We start from the raw sequence: 23,142 nt of genomic DNA, 5'->3' as shown, positions 1-23,142 counted from the left end.
CGGACCGGCGGCGCCAACCCCGCGGCGGGGAGCGGAGCCGCGGCGCCCCCGCCATCGCGCCCTCGGCGGTGCCCCGGCATCGCTGCTTTAAGCGGTCGCGGCGGGGCGCCCCGAGTAGCACGCGGCCTGGGGAGGGAGCGCGGCGATTGGCGGGGAGGCCGCCCGGCGGACACGCCCCCCTCGAGAAAAGGGGCGCCGTGAGTGGCGGGGGGGAGAAAGTAAACACAGCCAGCCAGCCCTGCCCGCGGACCGGCCGGGGCGGGAGGGGCTCCGCGCCTGACGTGATGGGCCCCGGCGCGGCCGCCCCCGGGCAGGAGCACGCGGGGCGCGGGGCGAGCGCCATCCTCTCCCCCGGCCCCTGCGCCGGACTCGGGCCGGCCGCGCGGGCGGCGCTCCCCCCTCGCCCACTGCGCGCCGCCTCCGGGAGGCGGCGGTGAAGGACCTGCCCGGCGCCCCGCTATTTATTCGCCCCCCACGCCCCCTTCCTCCTCCGCCCCGCTCTTTCCCGCGCCGCGGGCGGGCCATGGCTGGCGGCGGTGCGGTCGGCCCGGCGGACGAGCAGTGAGCCCCCCCCCCCCCTTGTCGTCGGGGCGCGGCCGCACCATGTCGGCCGTCGCGTACGTGGACTTCGTAGCGGCGCAGTGCCTCGTCTCCATCTCCAACCGCTCCGCCGTGCCCGAGGCGGCGCGGCTGAAGGTGCCGGGCGAGGGGGAGGCGGCCCGGGAGCTGCGCGACCCCCGCGACGCCTGGAAGGACTACTGCGCCCTGCTGGCCATCGCCAAGAGCCTGCTGGAGCTGAACAAGTACCGGCCGCTGCCCGCCCCCTCCGTCTGCAGCGACAGCGTGGAGAGCCCCGACGAGGACGCGGGTTCCGACAGCGACGCGGCCACCGAGCAGGGTTCCAGCCCTCCCCGCAGCCCCCCGCCGGGGCCGCCCCCCCGCCTGCGCGCCGCCGGGGCCGCCCCTAAGGGGAAGCTGGCGGCCGAGAAGCGGCACAAGTGCCCCTACAGCGGCTGCGGCAAGGTCTACGGCAAGTCTTCCCACCTCAAGGCGCACTACAGGGTGCACACAGGTCAGCGGTGGCGGAGGGAAGGGGGCGGGAGCGAGCGCTTGTCCTCGGATGAACCCGGCCAGCGGCGCGCCCAGCATCCCCGCGCGCCCCCCCGCCTGCCGCGCCGCTCTGGCTTCGGGGCTGGCTCACAGCTTTCCCTCCTTCACGCCCCCCTTTCTTTCCCCCTGCTCTCAGCGGTGACCCTTGTCCGGCGGGAGCTGCCGGCCGCCCCGGGCGGGGCTGCGGCAGCGCCTCCCGCCGCGCCCTGCCCGCCGCCCACCTGCGCCGGCCGGGAACCGGCCCGGCCCCGGCGGGCAGCGAGGGCCGGGGTAGATGCCGGGGAGCGGAGCGAACTTGGCGTGTCCGGCGCGGCTGGGAGGGGAGGATGGCGGCAGGAGTCACCGAGTTCGCTCGGCGCGTCGGCGAGGGAAGCACAAGGGCGGCGAGATTCGGGTTTCCTGCCGCTGTAGGCGGACCCGGCTGCGCCGTGTGAGAACTCGGCGAGGGCAGCGCAGTCCGCGTCCGTGCCGCTCTCGCCGCTCCTGCCGTCGGAACCCGCGGCCTGGAACGCGGAGTTGGCGGAGAGCTCTGCTTGGCTGCGGGGACGGGATGCGGGGGCTGGCGGCTCGGCTCGGGAGGGGGCGGCGGCGGCGTCTTCCTGGGCCGGGGTGAGGTGCGCCGCTGGGCCGGGCGGACACACCCCCTCCGGCGGGCTGGGAGCGGAGCTCGGCGGGCGCGTCAGCCAGAGCCGGGCCGGGGGCTCGGGCGCTCAGGTGAGCGCGGGTGGAGGAGAGCGCCGCTGGCTGCTCCCCGACCCCGCTCTGCCCGGCGGCAGCGCCTCGCACTATCGGTTACCGCGATCCAGCTTTGACGCGTTCCACAAGGGCTTCATTCATCAAGCTGTGTGCTCCCATTCCCGGCCCTCGCCCGGGTGCCTCGGAGGGTGTGGCAACATGGAAACCTGGAGATAAAACATATCTGCGGCAGCCTAGCCCCAAGGGGACAGCAGCTGCGGACTTCTCAGTTCAGTTTGTTGGTTTTCGTTTTGGTGGTTTTTGTTTGTTTATTTGTTTGGTTTTAGACCTTCGGTGCAAGTGATTGAATAAAAACCTTTATGGCTCTGAATTGCTCTTGGGTTCATAGTGGAGTACAAAAGGCTGCTTTAAAAATGTTCTGAATTAAAGGATTGTGTTCAGAAACAGAAAGAAGTGAATAAAAGGAGACAAACACTGCCAAGACATTTCATGTGCTTTACATCAGTTCTGTCAATGATGGTACCTTTTGGGGTTTGTGTGTTGGTGGTGATGGTTAATGGTGTAATACAAAATGAGTTGATCATCCAAGGAACGTACCATCAGGCTTTTATGTAGAATTTAATATGGGTTGGGTAGGATATGGCCACATCTGAGCTCCAGCTCAGCTTCCATTGCTCCAGATCGCTGATGTGCCTAGATGTGCGTGCATTGCAGAGGAAGAGGCTCAGGTGATTGTTGCCAACCGGTGCCCTGCTGGCAAATCTGCTGGGTGCTTACCTCGAGAGGCTGGAGAGAGCAGGGTAGGATTACTGAATGTGGCTCAGTGATGAGCTCTGCAGTTAGACTTTTCTCTCTGAGCTGGGAAAGAGGATGCTCAGTGGTGACCATACGCTGACCTCATAACCAGTGCCAAGGGTTGTTGTGTTACCAGCTCAGAGACTGCAGCTCAGATACTCTTTGGAGGCTGAGTGTAACAGGTGCTCTTCAAAATGTTGTCTCATAAGTGACAAAGAAAACGTTAGTATCATTTCCATTTACTACCCCACGCTCAAATATCCACCCTGATAATAGAACCAGAATAGATGTTGGTTGAGATAGCATTCTGTGTGGTGACATGTAAATCATGTACTGTACAACCCACACAGCCTGCTGTAAGCAGTAGTGTTATAATAAGTACTGGTGAAGTGGTATGAGCTGCTCCCAAGTGGGTGGCCTTAGCTCCAAGTACGAGGCATTTGACTCAGAAACATTGATGTACTGTCATGGTAGTTCTGTGTGATTAAAATCACTGCAGACATCCAGGAGTAATGAACTTTCAGAGCTTCCTAATGTGAAGTTAATTGTAGCTAACTGAAATGCTAAATGATACTGATAATGTTAATTATTTTTATAGATTACAACAATTCCTTAGCAACAGTGGGATTCAATGGGACCTCTGGAGTTATTCATAAGTGTATATTGCAGAGCATTAATGGGCCTTCCTTAGTACCATTTTATTTCCTTTCTTTCAAATAATGTCTCTCTCATCTCTCTGCCATTTTTCACCAGGCCACCAACTAATTTTCTTGCTGCAGTGTAGCCTTTAATGGAAATAGGTGCGCAGCCACCAGTAGAAGCTTCCTGCTCTTAATTTTTTATATTTAATCCCAGTATTTCTATCTTGGAGAATGGCTTAAAGGTCTGTTCACACCCATGCACTTGTGCATACTCACAGTTCTCTTTATTCATAAATCCTAACCAAGCAAGTTGGGAAACTCTGGATACTTCTCTTTCTGTGTGGTGACTGGGAATCTGAAAAATCACTAGTTCATCTTTGGGAGCCTAATGCAAAGCAAGAAACAAAATACCAAATCAAGGTAGAAGGGTAGAAGGCAAAAACTTGATGGTTAGAGGTCTGTATCTTATTAACCATTCTTTAAACTTGTTGTTTCAAAGGTTCTGTATTTCAGATAATAAAAATGTCAGTATAACTGTTCGCTTAAAGTTTGGGCCTTTGATGATTAATGCTAGCTCAATTTCCAGAAGGCCCAAATTAGCTATCCATCAGAAATGGTCTTTTGAGTTGATCCTTACCGAAAAAGATCAGCAGATGCCACTGCACTTCCTGCTTGTGCAAACAGTCCCCTTGCTTGTGCTGCTATGCCTAGGTGAGACTCAAGCCCTGGAAATGGTACAGAGGTTGGGAAAAGGTGAAGGACCCATCTGAACAAGAAAAAGACAAGCAACAGCAGGTAAGCAGAGAGTTGCCTTCAAAATTAAGAAGAAACAAATTCTCTAAATAGGTAGGTTTTGAGGTTTGGTTATGACAGGTGTAGGGTTACAGGTGTAGGTGTGTAGTGTTATTATTAGCCTCAAAAGCTTATAATAATGTGAATATAATCCAGTTAAAGGGCATATGATCACTGAGACCAGATCTTCTCTGTCCCTCCTTCCCGACCAGGAAGGCACCATAAAAGGAGCTTGTGAGATGCTTCCTCCTACTGGACTTGTAGGTGTTTACTTGCCTGGGGAGGCTGAGGATTGGTGGGAATTTCACATACACATCAGAGGCCCTTAATTAAGAGTTTAGATGCTCAAAACCCAGATATGGGAAAAGTTCTCCCTCTTCAGATAGGCTTTTTAGCCAACTGTATCATCATGTAAACTGGATCCAAACAATGCCAAGAGTTTTGTTACACCAGGTAGCTGATGCACTTGGCTCTGACCAGTGCTCGGAAGCAGGGGTTCAGAAGAGGTATGAACCCATAGGTTGACAGTCTGCACAGGAAAGTAGAGGAGCATTTCCAGTAGAGAATAAGAACAGGCACTGCAGCTGCCTATTGCCGCTATCCAGATATCATGGTGTTGGACCAGCCCTTGTATTGCTTTGTTATTTGTGTTCTAGGTTATCTCACTCAACATACTAAACAGATGCTAGTATGTTGACAGTTCTCTGCTCGCTGAGATCTTTCTCAGTAATTTTGTTTGAGCATAACCTGAAATTTAGTGTTTTAAGACCCTCCTATCCAGTTCATGCCATGTCACTTACCCAGATCCTTGCAAATAGGACCCAAGAGCAAAAAGTGGAGCCAACAACACATTTTTTTGTTAAACTCAGATTACCATGTGAAATACCATGGTTAATGAAAATGCGCAAAATGCGGGAGTTCTAATGAGCATATTTCCAGGTCTTGGAGAAACATGATGATCCTGACTGGGAGCCTTGCCAGCTGAGTAAGGTAGGCAGAAATCCTTAAGATTCAGTTCAAAGTTGTCCAATTCCCAGTTGTCTTGTTTTCTGATAAAAAATTAAGATTTTAAGCAAGTGTATTTGTCACTTGCGGGAAAGTGCTCCAGAAAAGTTTATCAGTTGAGTCAGCATGACAAAGTTCACATGTAGGACAGAAGCAGTGAGCAGGCATTATCCATAAGAGCACAACTCCTTCTTCCAGATGGATGTATTGAAATTGCAGCTTTATCGAGTTCTGCACAGTGTTTGTGCTGTGGCACTGAAGGCGATGTGGTGGGTGTCGCTGCTCTTGTTAGCCTGTGTTTCTTGCAGCGCCAGCTGTTAGGATTGTTGTAGGAACTCCTTTGTTCCTCTCTGTTGGCTGCTGTGTTGTTGTGCACCAGGCTGCTGCTCCTGTGCTTCTGGCTTCCAAGCCTGCAGCTGGAAGAGCAAGGAAGGGCCAATTTAAGATTTAAAAAACAGGGTCTGAGGGAGTGATGGGAAAGAATACTTCAGACACTGTTTACTTGTGATAGTACGGTTCACCATCTGTATTCAGGTTATGATGAATGTACGCAGCCTGAGAGTACTCTATAAATACCTTAAACTTGAGAGAAAAGTCTGTTGAAACACTGGCTAATTTCAGAGTAAAATATCAAAAGCTACATTATCTTTCTGAATGCTTGTGAAATTGCATTCCTCCTTTCCCTGTCAAAGCTGTTTTATCTTAGTAAGGAAATTAGATTATTCATACAGGACAGGAGCTTAAACCCAATTTCCTTGTTCCCAGGTAAGTGCACTAAGCACCAGGCTAGGAGTTGGTCTCTTTCCACTGTTGTTATTATTCAAGTATTACTGCAAAATGGAGGAAATTCATATGAAGATAAGCTGGGAAAGGAGAAGAGCTAGGAACTTGTCTCACATAACCATGAACATACTACTGAAGGTTCTTGTCTTAGGTACAGAAGCATGGATTTAACTCTCTGGTGAGATTTGGAAAGATCTTTCTTCTCCCAAGTAGTTTACCTGACTGATCTCTCTCTCTCTGTGTACATTTGTGTGTATGGAGGCACAGTCCCCCAAAGAAAGCCTTCTGTAACACAATCAAGGAGGTTTGTGCTCTGGCAGAGAAGCTGAAAGGACGTCCTTTGCACCTGATACTGTATCACAGTGGGATAACAGCAAGACAATTTTCCTGGAGTTTAGACTCAGCAGTAGCAGGTTGTAGCAGGTGGTTTTGCATCTGGACTTTTGAAAGAGACTCAAAACACCTGTATGTCCAAGCAGCTGCTGAGTGGTAGTTTTAAGAGTGTCAGAACACCCTAAATACTTGCTGAAAGCAGCATTTTAATACTTGAACCAACCTGTTGTGTTTAATCTGGAACCCATCCATCTGTCACCTATCCCATCTTTTTGGTCTGTTGTCTGGTTGAATGACTGTGGTTCAGGTGTTCCAGAAAGCGTTGGTTCAGGCATGTGGTCCCGAACATCCACCGCTGCTGATCTCTCTGTTTGTACCTGGTTGCCATGTGTTTTAATGATCTGATGTTGGAATATCTCAGAAGAGGAAAAGCCTGCTTGGAAGGCCTCCAGTCTGTCTGCCCTGAACATCTATCTTCACCAAAATATCTGGCATGTGGACACTTGGTCAAAGTCCAGTGTCCCACAGGGAATTGCTTGTTCAGAGTGTGTGGGGCAAATAACTGGGGGGGAAAAGTGAGAGATACCCGAGACAGATAGCAGATATTCTGTGTACTAAAGCCACCGTGAACTGCAGCTCCTAACCTCAGTCATCCACACACAAAGCAGCATTTTGTGCTGGGGAGGCAGATGACTAATCAGGATACCACTACTACCTGTACTTATGTTAATGAGCCTACTAATGCCAATTCTGTATTCTTTTCTCAGAAACTCTTTCTGTGTAAGACTGCAGTGTGGAAAAATCTGAAATATTCCAGGCTAGGGAAAAAAAAAATTATTTTTTTAATCTATTCAAGCTAAAATAAAGTGGACCTGACTCAGGTCATATACAGTAGCTTGGATGTAAAGTTTATACTTGCCCAGAAAGAACAAATGAAACATTTGTTGTAGAGGGTTGGGAAAAGGAACAAACAAAAAATGGCAGGTGTAGCAAGAGTGCTTAAGATTCGAAGGATCTGCAAAGACCTTTACATCCATATGGTATTTAAAGTAAACCAGGGTTGCAGGAGTTCTTCAGACTGCAGAGAAGACTAGTGAAGAACCACTCTTAACTTATACTGAGAATAAACTGTCTCTCACTCTATTCCTGGTGCCACACAGCACAAAGAATGGGAGTCTGCAGATGCACCTGTTGCTATTACCTAGAAATCAGTTTTTCATTCATTTTTTCCTTCTGTAAGCTGCTCTGGATATATGTGCATATACATATTCATCTTATTTTTTCAAGAAAATTATTTGCCCCTTTCGTCTGTTATGCTGGGATCCAATCACACATAGTTTCAAATTATCATGATGTACCATTGACCTTTCCTTCGTCTCTTGATGGAAAATCCCACTGGAGGCATAACTTTAAAAGTCAGTAACATACAGCCAGCCACTAAGGGAAACAGTGTAAAACAGCACTGTGTGTTGATGTTTCATTCTGCTGTTTCAAGCTTTAGCATTACTACCCCAAAACCAAGGGAGAAGAATCATGAGGAAAATACCTGCCTTGCCTGAGCTGACACAGAAGTTCGTATCTCCAGATGGAGGCAGCACTAGCTTGTACTGCAGCTCTGTAGGCCACTGCCTGCCCAGCAAGCATATGAGCTGCAAGACTTGTTTTCTCAGAGGGCTCTTCCACAGGCATCTCTGCTGCTACAAAAAGAAAGCATGTCAAATATAGCAGATGCAGCCACTATCTTTGTAGAGTGGACAGTTATCACATGCCATCAGCCATCTCCACCTTGCTTTAAGTGCTTCCTGGAGACGCACTCCACGCCTGTCTTGCACACTGAGACTCTCACTGAGGTACCATCTCAAAGTTTATAGCTTTGTGACCAAGGAGAGCGGTGAATTCTCAGGCTTGGAGATGACCCCTGAGAGCCTGGAAAAGCCTCCCTGCCCCTTGTCTCTGCTCTGAGAAACATGGAGTTTAATGCATCTAGGTGTCAGGGATTGTACCCACTTTCCTATAGCACTCCCAAAGTGGTTGTGACAGCTTCTGCAGGTTTGTATTTGTATTGCTGAGGTGGTGAAGTCATTCTTTACTACTGTACTTGGGAGGTCTGCAGTGGCTGGGGGGGCTGTGCTGGTGGCATCCAGGTGCCTCCAAGGGAGTGTGGCCATCTATCTCTGGCTGCAATCCCTGCTTTGTCCCCGTCCTCATGCACAGCAGCTTTCCTGTTTGTAGCAAGGTGTCTCTGCACCATGCCTGGCTCCCGCAGCCTTTGTGTCCTCCCCCAGCCGGGCCCAGGGTTGATTCTCTGCAGAGTACAGTACCAAAGGCACAGCAGGTGAGGTAATCCTCATGCGGTCCTGAGCAAGCCCTGCTTTTCCCTGAAGCTTTGTGGTTACGCTCTGTAACCTTAGCGTGCTGTCCCCTGGTGGCATCTCCAATGGATTTGTGGGGTAGCAGTGGTGGAGGTCATGCTTCTCCTGTCATGTGTTAGAGGGAATTCCTGAAGCAAGGCCTCATTTTATATTCCCAGGTGAAACTCCAGGAGGGCATGAGGGAGGAGTTCAGTCTCCTAAGGGGTGCTTGAGGCCAGATATTAAACACTACTTTTAGACACTCAGGTTAGATACTACCATGCCTAAAATACAGGTGCTGCTCCCCAGAGGCTGATGTTTGTTATCCAGCCTAGGCACCTAATCTCCCTGTTTACAGTTGCACTTCTGCACTTCTGCAGACTGAAGAGCTGTCCTAAGGTAGATGGTTGGAAATGTGGTTTCGATGGATGAGGCAGGATGCCTCAGCTGCTCCCACTGCTCTGGGGTGTAAGTGCCTGACACAGAGACATATACTAGACGGCTCCACGCGTGCAAGATGTATACCACTCCTCCCATGCTCCCAGGGGGGCAAGAAAGCTGTTCTGCACCTCCTACTGCCACCTGCTTCCAGGAGCTGTGACAGAAACCATGAGATAGATTGCAAAAGAGCAGCACAAGTGAAACACTTGCCTCAGATGCTAAGGGCTGGCACTGGGCGAGGGTGGTGTTGTGAGGCCTCTGTACAGCTCCTGATGCTGCTCTACAGTGTAGCTGCAGCCATGGTGTTCATGCACACATGACCCTACATAGTTTTAATTTATTTCTTTTATACGGTGGTTGTTCAGAAGGTCTTCCAATCGTATCTAAAAGCATACATCGGGGAGACAAGAAATGCATTTATAACAAACAAAATAGCCTGGTTCACGATGGCTGGCAGCTGTTCCTCTACCAGGCTTGGGCAGGCAGCTGGCTTGACTTCCTCTGCTCCATCCTTCCCCCATGACTGAGAACCAGCATGGCCATGAGGCAAAGGAGGCAGCACAGCGGCAGCAGCCAGTGCTCTTCTGTGACTTACAGTCCTACTCATCCAGCTCAGCTCCATGGCACGCTGGTTGGTCTGGAATAGGGCAGCTGCTTGTTAAGGAGCACAAATAATTAGGAGCCCAAACAGTGAAGCATTATTCAGGGAAGGTTACTAGGGCTTTCAGGGCCCTTGGTGTAGCTACACCTTATCTGGTCTGTCCTTATACTTCTTTGGCCTTTTGCATGCCATCAGTGAGTCCTTCCCTGCAACTCTACCATACTTTGTACTGACTGTTGTCCTCCTGGATTCAGGGCTGTTCATTCAAGTCTGTAGTTTTTTGTCTCTGCTGGTGTATCTGAGGAGAACTCCAGGACCACCTTTGTAAATCACTCCTTTTTTGTTATCTTTGAATGTAAAGTGAGCTCACCTGTTGTGCCAAACCTCACAGTACTAAGAAATACTGGAGTTCCTGAGTTTCTTTCCAGCTCTTCCAAGCTGGAAAACCCCCGGAACAGTTTTTGTATTTTGTGGTTGACTATAAATAGCTGTCACAGAGCTGCCATTTATATTGCCTTCAGGAGGCTCTGAAGAAAGAAAATTAAGGGATCAAACCTGCACCAGTGCATAGTGGAAAGCTTTTGTGTGAACTTAAACACCTTTAGTTTCCATCTGTGCTGTGTACTAGGGTCAGCCTTGCTGCTTTGGAGGCACTGTGTTTGTGCCTGAAGGCAAAGCCTGTGGAACTCACAGAGGAACTGTAGGTATGTGGAGTGCCAGGAAAATAATGTGGAGTGCTCTTCAATCCTTGCACCCTTGTTTTGTAAAAGCAAAGTTGCGGTGTCATTTAGGTTAAGGTGTTTGGGTTTGTTTTTCATCATTATAGCAAACACTTATTCTGATAGAGTGTGAATAATTAGGTGTTTTTCCTGTCTTCAGACCAGCTGTCTGAGATTGATACTTGCTGGAACACCTTGGATTTCCAGAGGAAGGGCTGAAAGGGGAGCATGGGACTCTACTCTGCAGGTGCAGCAGTTTTACCCTACATGTTTGCAGCCCTGAGGCTTTACTGTTCTCCCCAGTGCCTCCTCACTCAGTTCTTCCTGGGCTGGAAAGACTTGTCCTAGCTAAAGGATGGTTTTTTTTGCATAATGTTCTAACTGCTGCAAATAGTTCAGTAGAATGGAAGTGTCAGAAGAATAATTCTGGCACACCTTTCCCAAGCTACTGTAGTGAGAACAGTATGAAAAACACACAAGCAAAGGCAGAGCTCATCTCTTGTTTTGACAGTCTTCAGGTCATGTAAGGTTCTACACTAGAATGTGAGTTTCATGTGTTTGGAGCAGTTTTTGGCTTCTACTGGAGGTGAGAGTGAAACCTGATGAAGTGAGTTATCAGCAGCTCCACAGGCGTTGGCACCCTGGCAGGAAACAAAAACAGCTTTTTTCCCTCAGCAGTATGTTCTCTGGCTCCTCAACAAAGCTGGCATGTGCTGATCTGCATTACCCCTGCCCCCCTAAATCTCTCGTAATCCTTTCTTCCCCACAGGTGAGCGACCATTCCCCTGCACGTGGCCCGACTGCCTTAAGAAGTTCTCCCGCTCGGACGAGCTGACGCGGCACTACCGAACCCACACCGGTGAGAAGCAGTTCCGCTGCCCCCTCTGCGAGAAGCGCTTCATGCGAAGCGACCACCTGACCAAGCATGCCCGCCGCCACACCGAATTCCACCCCAGCATGATCAAGAGATCCAAAAAGTCCAGCTCCAGCAGCTCCTTGTGAAGGCAGGGCTGGCCCTGGGGGAGGAGAAGAAGCAGGCTGTGGCGAGGGTGCAGGCAGTGGTGCCAGAACACGAGCATTGACTGCGATGCCGGTCACCCTTGCTGTCCAAAAGCACATGTAGCCGGCATTAAAAAAAAAGGGTACTCAGTATCCGCCTCCCCATCTTCCTGCCATCTTCCTGGCTCTGCCCTGAAAACAACAGTCTGGAACAAGTGGACTGTGGGGTGAGAAGAGGGAAGGGGCAGCCAGGGAGGAGGCGAGCACCTCTTCCAGTGTAATGCGTTGATACTGGTGTACATACATATGACTGGGCGGTCTGGCCTGTGCCACTACAGTAGCATGACCCCAGAGTCTTTGTGATTGCTGTGTCATGAACATGTTTTGTTGAACAGTGTAATGCTGCTTGTATTTAGAGTCCATCGAGTAAAAACACTTTCCGAGTCACTTAAATAACTCAGATAAAAACTCCATAGCACATTGTAGAAGTAGGTTTACTTCTGTGTATCTTCTGCGATCCTGCACTTAAAGAGACTATTAAGAGAAACATTATGTGTGTTACCAATAGTATCTGATTGATATACTGAGATAAGCTGAATTTATACTCAATGAGGCCCATTAGAGTAAACAGGTATTTTTAATTTTTCTTTGTATTAACTATACTTTTGAATATCAGCTGGACTTTTCCAGAAAAAACATGTATGACTGAAGAAGATACTTAAAGAAAAAAAATTCCCATAAAGAGCTCAGTAATTTTCTGACTCTGTGTGTATTTAGTTCTGTTACTCACTTACCTGGAAAAATACAGCTCAGCCTAGATAATGTGGTGGGCATGTGGGAGCTGAAGCATATGTCTCTCATATGATCCCATACTTGTCAGTAATATAGTACTGTACTACAGAAATACCACTAACAGTGCTTTATTCTGCTGTGGTTTGTTTGAATGGGTGCACAAAGCAGCTACCATCTTTACAAACTGCTGCTTTTTTAAAGGTTTTTTCGCTTCCTACACTTGCCTTAAAGATTTATTCTCTTCATACCATGGCCTAACTCCCTTGGAGTCCTATGGGAATTGTGTGTGTTTATGGAGAGAGTAGACCTTTTCTTAAGAGCACTCTGATAATGGAAACACCTAAAATTACTGTAAGAAGCACTTTGGAAGGGCTCCCGAATCTCTTGTTTGCTCTTGCTCTGGAGTATGGGGGAATACCACAAGCTAATTTGAAATACAGAAGGTATCTTGCAATATTCCTTTATGGCATAAGCTTCTCTTAGTACTTAGTACCTGTGTCATGCATGGCATGTCAAATGGTGATAAAAGTAATGTTAACTTTTATTTTAAAGCTATTTTTGATCTTTAAAAGGAGCAGAAAGACCACTGAATGAAAATTGTTAGATGTGATCATTAGTGAAGACTTCAATTTTTTTATGTTAAAATAATGAAATTTAAGAGGTTATCAGTGATATTTTTTCCCCCTCCCTAACTGCATAATGGGGGAGAATTCTGTTTACACATTATTTTTTTCCAGAAATGTTCTTCTGTTTGGTTTTTACCTCTTCCTCCAGAAGAGGAAGGGGAGGTGCAGCCCTACTACAGACTTAGGGCTAAATTAATTTTGCGATTATTTACACTGAAACCCAAAGTGTCTCCACTGCAGATGAATTTAGGTCATCTTGTAAAATTCTGTACATAAAAGATCTTGTTAGCACACTTGCAATTACAGTATCGTATTGTTTTATCTGATAAAAAGCTTGCTTCCTAGAAACAAAAAAATGAACTCGGAGAGTAGAGTGTTTTCCTCTACAGTTGTATATGGCTTTCAGCATTAGAAATCAGTTTGCGTACTGTGTTTTTACCTGTGTAGTTCATAATAGATTTTGTCTATGTGAAGAGAACTTCTTTTAAAGCATTGGGGATATTGAACAGTCTATGGAATAAAAAGGGATGTGTTTTCTTCAGTGAAGACATCAGGAAAACAAGCACACTTTCTACCTCCGTTTCAGCTTTTTGAAACATTTATTTTAGAAACCAAACTTTAATTTCTCGTATTCAGATTGAGTCATAGGGACATAGGTTCTTTGTAATAAAAACTGGTAGTGTTGGTGTTTTTATTAATCAAGAAATACAGAAAGTATTCTGCTTACCAGTAACTGTTAATGCTGCCTTGTGGAGTAGGGTCAGGGCCATAAACAGCCTGATGAGATTCAAAGGTGCATCTTTGTTCATCTTTGTTCTTCTCTCTGAAGATCAAGCTAGATTTCAAGTCTCCGTCCTGCAGTCTGGATTGTTGCCATTTTGTGGGACATATGCAGCACCTGGAAAATTAAAGCCTGATTCTGTGAAATACAAGAGATCCTCACATCTAATCAACCACAACTAGAAGCCACAGCTGATAAGCAGCTCCTAAACAGTATGTAAACATTTTGTTCACTTAACTACCAGGATTAACTGATATATGGAAGTAAATGGCCAGCTTTATAGTATCCATGTTGTGTATTTGGGGTAGAATGCACACTTAAAGAAACGTTCCTGCAAAGTCTGAAATAGGCAGGAGGTACTTCAATCCATGGGACAATGGGGCATGCAAGGCATGTGTCACCACTGCCAGTGACAAGATCCTGTTTCTGAAAAAAACCCTTCCTAAATGGTAGTGTATGCTGTATTTCAGCACTGGACAGAGAGGATTAATGTGATTCATTAATCTCTAAGAGAACGCATTGGGAATTACCACGTTTGGGGATATCATTGTACTGTTTTGTTAATTTGGTTTTTTGTTTTATTTTTTTCTTTCAGTAAAAGCAAACAATAGCTTTAACACCTAAAACAAACTGCAGGTTAGATCCCTGCATCTTGAAATTAAGTTTTGAATAGTGTTGCAAGCGTTGGAAAAGGAAAATCAGGTTCTCTAATACTGTTATGTACTTGTTATACTATTTTGGAAGTACTTAATAGCGTTGAAGTTAGGACAGCTCCTCTCTTTGATTTAGAAAGTCCATTAGTATAGAGAAATTATGGATTTAAAGGTATAACTGTATAACATACTTATTCTTGAACTTTTTTCATGACCGACATTACAGATCTGTTTTCAGCTTGCAGATGGACTTAGGCCAGCATACACCAGACTGGACACATATGCTTCAAAATGTTCTACAAACCAGTGATCTGTAACACTGTAAAATACCAACTCCCAATAGTTTAATCAGTTTTATTTTTGTACAGTATTCGTATTCTTTATAAGTTATTTTGCTGTCCTGTTTTGTAAATCACATGAAATTGTAAAAAAAGGAAAAGAAAAAAAAAGTAGGCATAGGTGGTTTTGTACATATGTATATATATATTGTCCAAATAAAGAAAAATGGAATAAAAAACCCAAACATGGTCTTGAATGACTGGAGTCAAGCAGTGGTCATGTACACCAGCCTGAATGGCCACAAAAAAACCCAAAAAACCAGAAAAAACTGCACATTATGAAATCCATAGTTTGAGCAGTGTGTGAACCAGCTTCAAAGGTCTTAATGTTGCTAGTCATCATTTAGATTGGGTTGTCTTTCTCTACTTTTCCAGGGTGTTCTCTCAGGCATTCCTTCTAATATAGCAGGGAGACAGAGACAAAACTTGTACGCAGGAAAAAGTGTCCCATCACTTGCATGCTCCAGTTCCCAAGAAGTCTGTCACCCACTGCTCCATGGCTTTTGAGCTCAGTGGTGCTCTCCCTCACCTTGTGCAGCTGCTTAGTGAGCAAGTGATACTTCAGCCACACAGTGGGCTGTGCAGCCACACTACTGCCTTGAGCTTTCCATGGCTTTGGAGGGTTCACTGCTGTATGGAGATATAAAGCATCTGCTTGGCCTCTGAAAGGGAAAGGCAAGGTACCCTGTGCCAAAAATCTCCCTGACATGCACGGTCATGGTCATGGAAATCACAGTTACTGAAAGCAACCACTTACAGGAATTTAACCAGGTACATGGGCACAGGGCTCAGATATGACTACCAGATGAGCCCTGGACCTGAGGGAACATGTAACCTTCTAGCAGTGCAGGCAGGGACAAATGGGTGGAATATTGCCATCTGCAGCTGGAACAAAACTTTTAAGTAGCTTCCAGATTTTACTCAATGCTGAGTTGGAGTTTTCTCTTCTTGTGTTGGATGGCTAAAGGACAGATAAAAAAAAAAACACAGCATAATGTTTTCTTTTTTCAGCTTGTCATTGATTTTATGACTAAGGGACAGAGGGCTGTGGCACTGGCCTCACTCGCTTGTGACTTCATAGTAAAAAACTTTCCACAAATTTAACCTTCTTCACCTTAAACCTTTTAATATTTGGTTTTAGTGCTGTAATTTGAATAGCTACCAAAATCTGCCTAGTGTAGAGGAGGCCTTAGAAGGATGTTTCCAGCCAGTGAGATGTAGTACATTGTACAGAGGGGTCTCACTAGGATGATATAAATTTTGACTAGGAATGGGTATGTCATGCAAAGTCTTGGGTGCACCACAGAGGCATTGGCAGTTGGCATGGGGGAGTGTGACCCTGAACACAGACCTGCTGATTCTGAGCACACTGTTCCTACAAGGTTGGAAGGGTATCCTGCATTTTCATTTTTCCTCTCTGTCAAGGACAAAAGAAAGGAAATAATGCCCCAAAATGTCTTAACAGTCTAGTTAAATGCCTGCAGAGTGGTTCAGAGAGCTGCATACAAGGAAGGCTGGCTTTCTGTATCTGCCTGCTGGGTGACCTGGATAATTTTGATCTCCATAGGAGTCTACAACAACATTGTTCAGCACTCACTCTTCCAGGGCTAAAAAGTCTGTGAGGTTTTATTTATGCATCAGAGCTCTGAACTTTCTCAATGACTTTTGCTTTGGAAACAAAACTTTCAGGTTGAGCTCTTCACACTGCTCAACCACACTGGAAAAATTTCTTCAGCAGTAACTTTAATGCAAATGCCCAATTGTCAGAACACTGTACTTACTCAAATACTGTTTATGGGACTCCTTTAAAGAAGAGGAAGCTTTCCCCTTTTTGAAATGGGAAGAATTTTTCAGCTACCATGCTTTCACTGCCATGCTGTCCTCAGCTGAGAAACTTTCTGACCCCTAAAACACCTCCTCAAACACTTCCATGGGCACTGTGCAAATCTTCCCATTTCAAAAAGAGATTTTGACTGCTATCAGTTATAATCCTGAACACTTTTTCTGTATGATTACAGACACTATTTTTCTGGCTCATCCATGGCTTTTGGGTAAGCTAGAGTCCATATTGCTTTCAGCTTGTATTTTTGAAATTGCTACAACTATTGCTGTATTTTTACTGGCTTGTGAACTTCAATTGATAATTGATAAATATTCTATCACTTTTCATATCAAGCCCCATCAGTCTCTATTTCATAATGTCGACTGCCTCTTAGGCCACATAATGCCTATGTGTCTGCACAGTGAAACACACGGTACAAAGGAAATGAAATGTATAAACAGCACAAGGAAAATCACTGAATACATAAGGGCAGTTCACCATTACAAGATCCAACAATGCCATCTTGGAATTCAGGCTGCATGGAGAAATAAACCAAAAGTGCAGAGAAAAGTCTTGGACTTTATCAACAGCTTTTTCTTTCTGTTCTGGCTAATGGGCAGGGACCAGGAAGACAGCAGCGGAAGTTTCAGAGGACACAGATGTAAGGTATATTAGAGCTTCCCAGAAGCACCACATACTGTGGTGTGGGCTCTCCTGCTGTTAATGACTGGTTTGGTGGCCTTGAACAGTGTTTCTAAGCAGAAAGCATACTTTGAGGATCTATGAAAACCCATGCATAACTGCTCTGTCAAAAAATACAGAAAAGGGAAAACCACAGTTGTATTACTAGCCTGTGGAATGCTGGCGGCAAATCACTGCCTCTGCCTTCCTGCATTGCATGAAATAAGCCAGGCCTTATCTAGAAGCTAAACTACATTCAACTCTTACATCTAATAAGCCATATTTCTTAGGAGTATAATTTTTAAACAAACACAAAGGAGGACAGCCTTACTGGAAATTTATTCAAACTGAAATAAAGGATTTTCCCCAATATAAGCTACTGCAAGGATTTTTCATGAACATACTGATTTCTGACATACTGATGCTTAGGGAATTGCATGTACACTGGCAACTGTACCACTTTAAATATATTAGGACAGTATATTTTATACAGCAAAGTGTATTTTAAATTCTACAGAAATTCTGACCAGGAAAGTCCTTCATGGATGGTACAGTTCAGTTCAGAAGCAAATACAAAGCAGAATCAGATTCTTCAGCTGCCGGGGCCAACAGAAAACTGTAATATCAGTGGCTTTTCACCTGAACAATCCTTTAAGCTTTACTGCAGGAGGACAAAGTGAGGCTGGTACTCTTGGTGGTATTTGAGAAGCGTGCACTCCTTGTACTGACCATCTGCTTTGGATTTACATTGTGTTTGTAATTCCTCAGGAAAATGAACAACAAAAACCAACAAAACAAGTAAAAACCCTGAGAAAAAAAACCAAACCACCAAACCAACCAACCAGTCAACAAAAAACCCTCAAAACCCAACCATCCAAAAAAACCTTTATTTACCTTGAAAATCTATTACATGACCCAAACTGAGGTAAACCACCATTAATGGATTGCAGTTAAGGTCAAGCTGTGTAATGTTCACAGTCTACAGCTTTGGTTACAAATTGGGAAGGGGGAATTTGACATCTTTCCCCGAACCATCCACGTTCCCTGTGCACTCTTCAGCTATTCTTTTCCAGGCCTCCTTCGTATCTTCTGCCATCATCTTCTGAGTTATCATCCCTTCTCTTTGTCTTGTTTTCTGCAAAAACAACTTTGTCCTCTACTATGCTTGGCTCCTTATCCCCACATAAGTCTGTCACTCCTTTCCAGCTAACTTATCATGTTCTCATCACCATGCTTTCCAAAGAGGTCTTGCTCTTCTACGAATACACAAGGAAAGGTATTGGCCAAAATCTCATCCAGCTCCAGGTGCAAAAATGACAGGTGTAACATCATTTTTTGAGACCAACACACACTACACACACTGTTCTTGTGGGTTAATCCTGGGCAGCAGCTCAGGGCCACACACCCAGCATCCCCCTGTGGGATGGGTCAGAGAATCAGAATGGTAAGAAAACTTCTGGGTTGAGATTAAAACAGTTTAATATGGAAAGCAAAAGCTGTATGCATAAGCAAGGCAAGACAAGGAAGTCATCCACTACTTCCCATCAACAGGTAGGTGTTCAGCTATTCCTCCAGAAAAGCAGGGCTCCACCACACATAGCTATTACTTCAGAAGACAAAACTACAAACACCCCTCCTTCTTCCCCTAGCTTTTACTGCTGAGGGCAATGTCATACAGCATGACATAGCCCTTTGCTCAGTTGTTCCACCTGTGTCTCCTTCCAGCTTAAAAACTTCTTGTGCTAGCAGGGCAATGTGAGAAACATAAAAAACATCCATGCAGTGCAAAGGACCCCCCAGCAGCAGCTAAACGATCCCTATGTAACCAAGTGTTCTGGTCGCAAATGCAAAACATAACCCCATACAAGTGTCTATGAAAAAAATTATCCCTGCCAAAACCAGTACAACTGTCAAACACCCTCACCGGCCTAGGGGGAGGGGTAACAGAGATCAACAGAAGAAAAACTGGACAATGGGGGAATTACTTCCAAGAGTAACTGGGGAGCAGTTAGTGGAGAAAAGCTGGAGGAATTTTGTGGAAAACATAAAGATGGGAATTGGTGTCAGAGGATTACACCACTTGGCAAGAGCTGAGCCACAGGAGAGGCTGATAGGCTGCTCTAGTGCTGCTTATCACCTCTCTTACTTCTACAGCCTCTGCTGTTGCTACTGGTCCTTACTTTTCCATGCTTTCCCTGGTGGCTTTCCAGACTGCTACAGCCAAGCCTGAAAAGCTTTCAGTGGCTAAAAATACCGTCTTTCTGCACTTAGTTCCCCGCTCCCTACTAGTTCAGTCTTGTCAATGGCTTAAGTTAGCACCAAAGATGAGGCTATAGCAACTACTGGATCAGCTCCTGCTACAAAAAATTGCCCTTCACCCAAACTATTGGAATATGCAAAGGACACTGTATCAATGAGCCTCCTAGAAGCACAGCTTTTGCCAAGCCTATTTCTGGGTGCAATGGCATAGAAAGTGTCATGATTTTCAGATGATTAGGCAGGAACAGGTGAAGAATTTTTCTTGGAGCAGAGGAGGATTCCACATATCCTTTCTCTCAAAAATCATAGTGCACTGAATCGTGGTTTTATCCTTAATTAGCAAGGTATGGGGGGAAAAGTGCTTCCAGAACAAAAAGTTCTAGGAAAAGTAATTTTGGACACTGTGTTTTAGTGAGTCACAAGTGAAGAAAGTAATTCTGGCTCAGTTATTCACAGAGAAGCTAGAGTGCCAAGGCTCCCCCTCTCCTGCTTCCCAGGCTCTAGCTCTTCCGTCAGACACCTCCCATCAGACACTGTGCCAATCTGTCCTGGTTTAGGAATGGTACTCCCCAGTTTTTGCCTCCTCAAGATTCTCCAAACCAGACACCACTCTCTTGCTCCATTTTCCCCTCCCCCTGCAGTGTGCTGGAGTGGAGAACTGGAGACACAAAAGGCAAAGATGACAGGCTGAGTGATAAGAACTATTTATTGCAAACAACAGTGATTATGAAAACGAACAGTAACAGCAACAAACTCCCTGATAACAGACAATTTTAAAGAACACTTCTAAAACCAAGATCTCTCAATACAGCAGTCAGACAGATAGGCCTGTAGCCTCAATTATGTCAAAGACATTCTGCTGCCCAAATTAACTCTGGATCACAGCATGAGTTTCAAAACTTTTGCATCTTCTGTTCAGTACTTGTGTTGGGACACTAACATCATAGAAACTACTCCAGGAATTCAGAGTCAGACAATTCCATTGACTAAGACTGGCCTGCAAAAACAAGAATATGTGGTTCTCTACTGCACTGAAGGCTCATCCATCTATTCAAAAGAGCAACTACAATACTTCCCCTTTAATACCTAAAACCTTCCACATTCCACCTCATATTTTGTAGTGAGTTATTTTATTTTGAATGCATGAATATCAAAGCCTGAAATACCAGTTTCACTAACTAGCAAAGTTCATTGCCAGGATGCTGTTAAGAAAAACACCCAGTGAAACCAGATATCAAATTGTTGAATTTTACTTATTTAATAGTTAACTTAATAATCAGGACTTTATTTTAGGTCTTCAACATTCTGTTGTAACCTGCATTTCCAAATGCTTAACAGTTATAGCCAGCACTCTACTAAAAATTTTTATAGCTTTCTGTTGAAAAGCGATTGACTGTACAATCACTCCAATGCAGCTGACCGACCCCCTGTAAAATCCTCCTGGGTTTTAACTTACGTGTCAAATCTGCAGCACTATTTTCTCTATCACCAAAAATGTATGAAATTTTAATTAGAAAAATAAATACACAAGAAGTTATATATTGCTTAGTTTTACTTCTGCAAGCTCAGTAGGCTCACTGTTTCATGAAGACCAGGAATTCTATTAATCTTCTTGCTAAGAGACTTGCTAGAAAAACCTTATAATTCAAGCACTACAAAATGAAATGCTACTATATTTATTTATTTTGAGAGAAAGTATTTACTCAACAATAATATATTCATAAAATTGTATTATTTATATTAATTTCAGGTTTATTTTTATAAAACAAACCATTAAAAACTATTCCTTTTTCTACAGCTCACCTACTAATTTTTAAAATTGCATTTCAATAGGGGAAATGGGATAATACCCACATCTGTGGTAAAGTAAAATTATTTACCAAAAGCAAATTCCAATTTTTGGAAAAAGAAACTCCAACCTCTACAAAAACAACAGTCACAGAATAAGTCCAGGATAACCTAGAAAAATTACCTGCACTTCTGATGCTGCATTTACTATAGAATAGGAAAATTAAAAAATAAAAATTTTATTTAAACCTACTATTGAGAAGAGTAGGTTACTTGGAGAAAGTGACCACTATGAAACACCTGAAAAAGAAACCATGCATTTAAAATCTGTCAAACATTTGTGCAGGTTTTAAGAACCAGAATTCTCAATTATCAATTTTTGGAGGGTTTTCCTCTTTGACAATTTCTGAATTCTTGAAAGTCAGATGTTTCAATAAAGATATATAAAATACTTATGTAGAATTAAGATTCAGTCATGCTTGAAAGGTACTGTTGCCGTCTCTTGAAGCGCTTTATGTTCCATTTGTATGTGTCCAGCATAAAAGGTCCATTGTAGACAAACAGCACAGTCATCTTGTCATTATAAGTGAGATTCTGTAGGAGCTGGTGAAAAACAGAAACCAAAGTCAAAATAGCTAGATGTTCTCCATTATCTAAAAAAGCTGAATAGTATCTATGAAAAACCCTAGATCTCAAAAATATCACTATACCAGGATTACAACCTGATAAATGAAGTGTATTTGTTTCTAGAAACCACCTCAAAGGGACTCACTCATCAGCCAATTTCCATGTGTTGCTATTCTTATTAGAAGAGAATTTTTTTAATCTAATGTCTACCTTCATGCTGCCATCAATCTCATTGCTTTTTTTGCTGTATCCAGAGAATAACTCCACTCCTCTGTGGGCACAGAAAAATGTTTTTCCCTTTCTTCCCCAGGGCAGGACATGAGACAGTAATTGCACCCAAGTAAATCTATGTCTCTCTTTAGCCTTGTGCATCTCTGAGCTAAGCAGTTTCCATTAGTGGAAACTCAGAACAATCAAAATTACTTAGAAGTTGCACTACTGCCTTCTGGAGTAATTCTGGTGCCTGGACTACTTTTCTGAAGTGTAACAGCCAAAGGTGGCTACTTATGATAATCCAAACCATGCCAAACACAAACCCAGGAGACAAAAATGTCACACAAACTGTAGATTAAAAGCAATGCTCAGGATGACACTGAACAATTTACCTGCAACTGATGCTTAACTGGCCACTTCCCTCTCCCCAGTCATTTAGGCATTATACCTGTTGTTGATTTTTCCCACTTAAATACAAAATTTTACATTTGTCTGTACTGAAATGAATCCCGTTTTCAATAAAATTTACCTAACCTTATTTAGAATTTCACTTTACAGTGAAAAAATAATTAACTCCCAACATGGTGATTATCTGTATGTTTAATAAACGTAACCTGTTTCACCAGATTTGTATTAAAAATACTAATTTTCAAACTCATTTCTAAGAACATATTCAGTTAATCTAATCATTATGGCAACAAACCGCAACTACTCGAAATACAGTATTCCTAATCAACTTTACTGCACATTAATTATATCTCTTCCCTCTGCACCTTGCTTAAAAATACAACCAGGGGAGGTGTCAATACACTGAAAAGAAGTGTCACAGTTCTCCTATATCCACTGAGTACACACATGGAACTTGGCTTAGTAGAACAAATTGTCACACTTTCTAGTTGGTGATTCCTAGTAAGTGCTGACATAACAGAGGCTCAGGAACTGCAGGTAAACCACGGAAAGCAGAGTCTGACCTTCTCAGCCCACCCTGTGCAGCCTTTTTAATTATCCTCTAATGCAGCCCACACAAACACTCTCAATCAGCTAAATCTTTATACAACCTGCCCTCTCACTAACTTTCCTTCTGACAGGCCATTGTAACTTACTATGTCACCTGCTTGTGGGGGGAAGAGGGAAGGAGGCACAAAGAATATCTTCAGCCACCTCTTCATAACCCTGTCTCTTGTTGCTTAATAAGGCTGCAACATAGTCCCTGAGTTTCCTCTTACCACGATGCTGAGTTTTTTTGCTTTTTTAAAGTTTGGAGATTTTTCTAATTTTGCTTTTTCATTTTAATTT

General features: G+C 44.7%; 2 protein-coding genes across 5 annotated transcripts in view; one reads left to right on the top strand and one right to left on the bottom strand.

Moving 5' to 3' along the window:
* Positions 1-218: 218 nt before the first annotated feature.
* On the top strand, positions 219-14,641 carry KLF9 (KLF transcription factor 9). 2 transcript variants are annotated; one of them, XM_030258754.4, is made up of 2 exons: positions 219-1,072; positions 1,247-2,289. In XM_030258754.4, the coding sequence occupies exons 1-2, from the start codon at positions 604-606 to the stop codon at positions 1,519-1,521; spliced, it is 744 nt and encodes a 247-aa protein (XP_030114614.3). In that variant the 5' UTR covers positions 219-603; the 3' UTR covers positions 1,522-2,289. The 2 variants fall into 2 exon arrangements, with proteins under 2 accessions (XP_030114614.3, XP_030114615.1); XM_030258755.4 differs by lacking the exon at positions 1,247-2,289 and adding an exon at positions 11,037-14,641 and having other exon boundaries at positions 236-1,072.
* Positions 14,642-19,906: 5,265 nt separating this feature from the next.
* Positions 19,907-23,142, bottom strand: part of SMC5 (structural maintenance of chromosomes 5) — a 39,320-nt gene continuing 36,084 nt past the window's right edge. For all 3 annotated transcript variants that reach the window (XM_012577431.5, XM_072922462.1, XM_072922463.1), the window contains one exon: positions 19,907-21,609. In XM_012577431.5, the coding sequence (XP_012432885.2) occupies positions 21,469-21,609 (141 nt within the window). In that variant the 3' untranslated portion in view covers positions 19,907-21,468. The remainder of the gene's footprint in view (positions 21,610-23,142) is intronic.

The sequence above is a fragment of the Taeniopygia guttata genome, chromosome Z, assembly GCF_048771995.1.
Source record: "Taeniopygia guttata chromosome Z, bTaeGut7.mat, whole genome shotgun sequence".
Lineage (NCBI taxonomy): Eukaryota > Metazoa > Chordata > Aves > Passeriformes > Estrildidae > Taeniopygia > Taeniopygia guttata.
Note: the sequence above shows the minus strand (reverse complement) of the source record. Positions and strands in the feature narration are given on the sequence as shown.